The 7,555-nt window shown below is 43.7% G+C and overlaps 1 protein-coding gene across 1 annotated transcript; it reads left to right on the plus strand.

Annotated features, from left to right (window-relative positions):
- Window positions 1-2,039: 2,039 nt before the first annotated feature.
- On the plus strand, window positions 2,040-5,748 carry cnot11 (CCR4-NOT transcription complex, subunit 11). The gene is made up of 7 exons (XM_004081615.4): window positions 2,040-3,188; window positions 3,268-3,432; window positions 3,504-3,656; window positions 3,979-4,181; window positions 4,566-4,768; window positions 4,884-4,980; window positions 5,066-5,748. The coding sequence occupies exons 1-7, from the start codon at window positions 2,870-2,872 to the stop codon at window positions 5,261-5,263; spliced, it is 1,338 nt and encodes a 445-aa protein (XP_004081663.1). The 5' UTR covers window positions 2,040-2,869; the 3' UTR covers window positions 5,264-5,748.
- Window positions 5,749-7,555: the final 1,807 nt, after the last annotated feature.

Here is a 7,555-nt window from a genome sequence, read left to right on the forward strand (position 1 = left end):
CTCTCTCTGTGCTTATGAAGGCATTGTTTTTGAACTCCCAAAGGTGAGAAAAAAAGTGACGACGGCAACCAGGATATTGTAGCCGTTTTATCAGAAATGATTAACACTCACTTTGATAGCTTGGAAAAAGTAATGAATGCATACTCACTTAAAATTGAAGAATATAAGAGATCGGTTGACTTTGCTTTTGGTGAAATCCAAGATGTAAAGAAGAGAGTTGACATGATTGAAAGTAAAACAAATAATGGCGCCACAATCCTCTAGCTACAAGAAAGGCTTAATGAGTCAGAACGCTACTCTGGAACCTAAAACTTTATGGTGTACCAGAGACTATGGCTAAAGAAGATGTAAAAAAGGAAACCATTCAAATCTGCCAGAATGTTTTCCCCAAAGCAAAAAACAAACTGCCGAACGTTATTGATATTGTTCACCTGTTGGGGAAACTGAAGGAAAATGAGAGGAAACCCAGAGGAATCATCGTACAGTTTACCTCCAGAACCGTCTGAGACGCCATGTGGAAAACTGTGAAAAACAGGTCTTTTTTGAAAGAGTGCCATCTCCACTTCACAGAAGATCTCTGTGTGACAGATTGCGAGAGAAGAGCGGCGATGTGGCCAATGATTGAGGCAGCCAGACGAGAGGGCAAAACCGCTTACTACGTTGGTCCTCGAGCATATATCAACGGTAAAGAAGTCAGCTCTCAACACTGGGCTGTCTACCCAACAATATAAACTCATCCATCTTTTTGCGCTCTAGCAGTTTGCACAATCTGATTTTGATGAAAATCGGCCACTAGTTCCAATATCTTTTACCAAATGGGCGTCAGAAGGTTCTAATTGTATGTTCAAGTCGGCTTAAAGTTTATTCTGAATGTTTAATTCATCTTTTTTTTACCTCATTTACTTGAATCGTACATTTGTGTAAATATAACTAGTGAACGTTTATTTTCCTTTTTAGCACACTGGTTAATGCAACCCAGCTCACCAACTAAAGATCTTACTTTATTATCTTCTCTTTTTTATGTCGTTAAGTTTAGGTTCATTGAATGTCAGGGCGTTAAAAAAGGCTACCAAGCGTAAAGCTCTTTTCTTGTTTGCCAAAAAGTTAAATACAGACTTTTTCTTTTTTCAAGAGTCCCACTCTACAAAAGATGATGCAAATTTCGGGAGATCCCAATGGGGTAATAACATATTCTTTTCTCATGGAAGTCAGCACTCAGATGGCACTCTTACGGTAAAACACAAATTTGAAGGTGACAGTCTTACACATAAATGACCTTGGCATACGAAAATAAGACTTTTATAGCTATAAATGTATATGGTTACAATACTAAATGTGAAAATTCTCAACTCCTATCCATAATAGAAAATTGTTCACCTGAATGTTTAAACAAACTTCCCCATGCAATAATTATAATTGGAGGAGACCTGAATATGGTGTTAGATTGTCGACTGGATAGATGGCCACTACAAACTAATAATCCTAATGCTGAACTACTTTAATTTATACAAAGTTTTCATTTAAAAGATCCTTGGAGAGAAGAATCCAAACAAGATCAAGTTTTACATGGAGCAACAAAAGTATCTCCCGGCAGTCACATATTAGCCATATACTGGCTTGTTTTTGATCGTCTAGATACAGATGATATTAATATTAACATTTTTTTTTAAAGATGGCAGTCAAATTCCCCGAGCCCTAAATCTAGTAAAAGATTTTTCTAATGGCCCTGCACTTCATCTTAACATCAAAAATGTGAAGAACTACCTATCAAATTTGACAAAACACGATCCATATGTAAAATTCCCATCACATACATGTAACACACCTAGGGATTACTATCACCAAAAATTATGGAAACTGTGTGTTGGCTCTCCAGCAGCAGCAGTTGTCTCTCTTGCCGCTCGGGAACTCTCTCCCGACGCCAAAGCCGTTAAAGACATCCCTGTTACACACAACCGTGTTTGCTTCTTAACTCTTAAATAATGGACACAGGAGACATTTCATTCTGAACCTGAAGTGCAGCTCCCCACTCACTTCGTCTTGACTATGATGAGAGGCTGCGCCTTCCTTTTTATTTTCAACTGCACGTAAAAAAAATTGGCGCATGCTTACGTAATAACATAATCAGACAGAGATCGTCTATGGTGACAGACATTGTACTCCAACACTGTGTAACATACCTAGGGATTACCATCACCTAAAACGAACATAAGAGAAGTTCTTCAAATTTCAGTCCCTAGTAAAACGTTTTAACTTATGGGTTTTAATTTAGGTCTCTTACCTGAGCCTAAAAGGCAGAGTACTGCTATCTCTACCTTCTCTTAACTCTCTCTCTCTCCCTCTCCCTCTCTATCTATCTATTTAAATAAAACAAATGTGAACGATTATTTGGTAGGAATAATTCATATACCATTTCCACCTGCTGGACTGGAGAGAAACTGAAGAAAACTACATCACCCAAGATGCAGTTCACCGGAAAATACGACTAAAAAATACTTCAAGCTAATGGCTCGCAGCACTATCCCATTCAGGGTCTTATTTCTTTCTCAGTCCTGGAAATATTATCTTTTGTAACTCTTTGGTTCGATTGATAAGTTATACGTTCATTTAATCTATTTGGATAATTATTTTTAAAAAGATGATTGATGTTTTGACGAGTTTCCCGGTTTTGTAGCTTATTTTTAAGCTAGGCTAACTTGATGCTAACCGCGTTATAGGATCTCAATCGAGATGACTTCTGGGCCACCGTCCTCCACTCTGCGTCTTCAAAGATGAATAAGCGGGTAAGAGCGCCGCTATAGTTATACAGAAAGACTTATCAGGGACCCCGGTCAATCTCTGCATCCGATCGAACTGTGGCGGGGAAACGATGACTCTGGCTCCAAAGGAACTGTCCAACCTGCTGAGCATAATCTCGGATGAGGCCTGCAACAACAGCTTCGAGACCCTCTCCACTCATTTCCATCATTACTTTGGGAAGGCGGACCACTTCAAGGTGGGTTCGGTTCTGGTCATGCTGCTGCAGCAGCCGGACCTGCTGCCCAGCTCTCCGCAGCGGCTCACAGCCCTCTATCTGCTCTGGGAGATGTACCGAACCGAGCCGTTGGCCGCGAACCCGTTCGCCGCCGTGTTCGCGCACCTGCTAAACCCAGCACCTTCCGGGGATGAGCAGGAGAAAGCCCTGTCCGGTAGGGCCGCTTCCTTTCACCTTTAGCCCGACGTCTCATCAGAACCGCAGCCGCTCAGTCTCTGTTTCGTTGGGTCCAGGCTTCCTTCCTCCCATCACGCAGCCGGAGAAGTTCTTCCTGTCCCAGCTGATGCTGGCTCCGCCCAGAGACCTCTTCAAAAAGACCCCCAGACAGGTGTCCTGCATGGACGTGAGCAACATGCCCCCATCTATAGACATCAGCGGGCTGCAGCTTCCTTTAGCAGGTCAGTGAAGGTTGTAAGGAAACATCTCATCACAGGTGAAGACGCCGTCAATCCCAGCCCTCTTTTTGCAGAGCGCCAGTCAGAGCTGCCCACCCAGAGCAAAGCCAGCTTCCCCAGCATCCTCAACGACCCCGATCCAGACTCCTCCAACTCAGGCTTCGACAGCTCTGTGGCCAATCAGATCATTGAGTCTCTGGTCACAGGGCTGCGTCCTCCTCTGGAGAGTAAGTGCTTTTTTTCACACAAGCTGTGATCACATCTGTGGAAGAAAGAAGGAATCTCCTCAGAAAAGATGGTAGCCGTCTCCTCAGCAAAAACTCACGGTTACAGGTTGATCGGCGCCGACCTGATCTGTTGAGTGCGATTGATCTTTAACTGATACTTTAAAAAAAAAAGTGTTTGAGTGACTGTCTAGAAGGTTTTTGCTGAAGTTATGTCATTTTTCAGTAGTTTTATATTAAAGTATTTAGACTTTGTTCAAAGGCCGTCTGTCTGAAGGTGTTGCTATGAGGCATGGTAAGTACCAGTTTCTCAAAACCCTCCCAGGTCATTTTCGACCCGAGTTCATCCGGCCGACGCCTCCGCTCCACACATGCGAAGATGAGCTGGCGTGGCTGAACCCCACCGAGCCGGACCACTGCATCCAGTGGGATCGGTCAATGTGTGTGAAGAACAGCACCGGCGTGGAGATCAAACGCATCATGGCCAAGGCCTTCAAGAGTCCGCTGTCGGCTCAGCAGCAGTCCCAGGTAGGTCTGATGCTGATCAACAACATGTTTGGTTTACACAAAGGCAAAGTCAGGGTTAAAATAAAAACTTTATTTAAAATAGGAACTCCTGTTCTTTGCAAAGAAACAAAAACTTAACTTCAGATCTGCTCTTTTTTCATTTTTAAATCAAGATTTATCAAAACAAAAACACAATTTGTGGGAAAAGTATTTGTTTCTTTTTTAACCTTTGTCTTCCTGGATTAGTTTTCTGGTGGTCTTAAAAAAAATCAACCTTTATTTTTCCCTTCACTCAAAAACTTTATCGTCCGTTCCCTAAAAGACAAATTATTTCTTGTGGAGGCGTTGACTCCTACTGCTGTGCACCGCTGTCACTCCTCTGTATTGACCTCGCCGTGTGTGCAGCTGCTGGCTGAGTTGGAGAAAGACCCAAAGCTGGTGTATCACATCGGCCTGACGCCTGTGAAGCTGCCTGAGCTGGTGGAGAACAACCCACTGGTGGCCATCGAGATGCTGCTAAAACTGATGCAGAGCAGCCAGATCACAGAGTATTTCTCAGTGCTCGTCAACATGGACATGTCGCTGCACTCCATGGAGGTGGTAAACAGGTGGGGGCGGGGCTTTGGCTGTATTCAGACCTGTTAACGAATCTCCAGTTGGGTTCCAGTTTGGTGCTGTTTCTGTAGTTTGGAAGTGATGGAGTTGTTTGCTCTCCTCCGTCAGGTTAACCACAGCTGTGGATCTGCCTCCAGAATTCATCCACCTCTACATCTCCAACTGCATCTCCACGTGTGAGCAGATCAAAGACAAATACATGCAGGTCAACACGCGTTCTTGGAACTGTGAACTGCTGAAGAGAGCTCAAGAGTTTTCCTCTGGAATAAAAACCCGCTTGATTCTTGCAGAACCGCCTGGTCCGGCTGGTGTGCGTCTTCCTGCAGTCGCTGATCCGAAACAAGATCATCAACGTCCAGGACCTGTTCATCGAGGTGCAGGCCTTCTGCATAGAGTTCAGCCGCATCCGTGAAGCGGCCGGCCTCTTCCGCCTTCTGAAGACCCTGGACACTGGGGAGAACCCGGCCGAGGCCAAGCCCATCAAATGAGCAGGAGTCCTGACATCAGAGGGAGCAGGGAGCCGTACAGCTCAGTCATGAGAGGACGTGCTGTAAATATGCAGCTCTGCGGAGGATCTTTGTCACTGACTCATCAATTTTTTCTTTATTAAACCCTCGAGTTTGTATTATTTTCGATGTCATTTCCTGAGTGATCAAATGTTGCATTAAGTCAAAGCTGCAGAAATTCCATAAGCTGCTATCACTTCGGCAGATTTACTGGAGCTCAGTGAAACATTTGAACTCAAAAGTGTTTTACTCCTTATTTTGTCTCCATAAAATTGTTGAGTGTTTGGTTCTTGTGTGCAGAGTTGTATGTTTGCAAAGCGTGACACAAGTTCTGACCGTTTTCTTCTGCTCCCAGTTTTCTAGCTTTTAAAAATGTTGAGGGTAAAGTTTTGCTGCAAATGCTTAAATCATTTAAAAAGGGTTTCAGATGTCGAAATAAAAAAACTCAGATTTTAGGATGACAAAAAGACCGACTGTTCTTCCCTAATCCCTATCTAGGGGCAGCAACGTCATACAGTCTGTGAGCAGAAAATGACAGTAAGGTCAGTTCACCAAATAACCACTATGTTTTGCAGACTCAAAATGATGGAAACTGGTCCAATTTCCCAACAAAAACTGAACCCAAAACTGTGGTGTCTGGGTATGAGGGTATAAGATCTTAAACCTGACATCAAACTTTCATCCAAATGAAGATGTGGCTTTTTTTTTTACTTGTCCTGTCCAACAGCTAGGCAGACAGATGAGAGCTGGAGGCCTCTTGTGTTGGACATGTTTTATTTTAACAACAGGGGTTATGAATCTTCAGACAAACCAGAGGTATGTCTGAATAAACCCCTTTTGTAATCGAGGCCAAACTTTATTCATTTTAATCATATTTGAAAATCTTTTTCGTTTGGAGCTTGTGGAAAAGGAAAGGAGGGAAGAAGAGAGAGGGATGTTAGAGGGGGGAGGGGTTAAAACCATGAAGCAGCATAAAGCAACAAGTTGCTGGATGTTTATAATAATTACAGTGAGGTTCAGATGTAATACAAGTCTATAAGGGCGCGGCCTGTCCACACACACACCCAAGTGTCACAAGCATACCCGTTGGCTCCAAAAATGTCAACATGTACACAATAACCCTTGTGCTATCCTATGACCCCACCCTTACATTGACGTGTTCTCCCTACCATGACAAAGGTGGATAAAGATGAAGACGATTTCATGTAATCCATGGACACCAGTGAGGTTCACAAATCATTGAAGAAAAAAGGTTCAGTGCACTTTCTAGTGGGACAGAGAGTGCAAGCTCCAGCCCAACCAGGAGAGCAGCCCCCAACGCAGGGCCCCGCCCCAGAAGAGCACCCACAGCCCCAGATGAGCACCCCACCACCACCCAGGAGTTCTGGGCATCCCTCCACCCCGACCCCGGGTACGAGCCAAGGGAGACCCGCCCCGCGCTCCAGGCAGCCACCCACCCGGCCCACGGTTGGTCCAGAAGAAAGCAAGGCAGGGGCCAGCCATCCCCACCCAGGAAGAGTAAGATGTGGTCTTTTCATTAACTAGTAACCCTGTTCCTATGACAGATGGATGTTTCTTTCCCGCCCATGCAAAGGTCTGAAAAAGAAAAAGCTTTCTTGGATGATTCAATTCCTGAAAAATGTTTGTCCCAGTAATTATATTCTCATTGATACCATGGTCCTGGTGCATACTCACTTCTGATTGGCTGCAGACTTTCCATTCTAATACAGTGATAATGGACACAGAGGTTCTGGTCACACAACCTGAATGTGCTGTATCATTCTGCTCAGTTGGGAACCAAAACAACAGAAACGTGGACCATGGTGGATGGACAGAAGTCATTCTACATCACAACAGCAAGACAGTAAAAGATAGGAGGGATTCGATAGTTTCCTCTCATCTGTCATGTGAATCATTTTGAAGAAGAGAACCTAACAAGGAGGAGGCGAAACACGAGGAGTTTGGATTTTGTTTCTTTGAAACAAACCTTTGTTTTTCACCTGGACAGAGACGTGAACTTTCCCTCTGAAATGATGCTTTGTGTCATGTAACATGACATTCAGCATAAAGACGACTTGCTCCGCTGGAACAGAGTGATGTCACTGTAGGCTCTGCAGGCGTTACTATGACAATGTGTATCACATAGGCCGCTATTTGTAAAAAATAATTTAAAACTGAAAATTTGAAGATTGAAGTACTGATGATTGATTTAATATGAATTTATTTTGTAAGTGACCAACGAGGTGTGCACAATCAGAAATGAACGTCACAGAA

Source organism: Oryzias latipes, chromosome 21, assembly GCF_053564925.1.
Source record: "Oryzias latipes strain Hd-rR chromosome 21, Olatipes_Hd-rR_3.1".
In the NCBI taxonomy this organism is placed as follows: Eukaryota; Metazoa; Chordata; class Actinopteri; order Beloniformes; family Adrianichthyidae; genus Oryzias; species Oryzias latipes.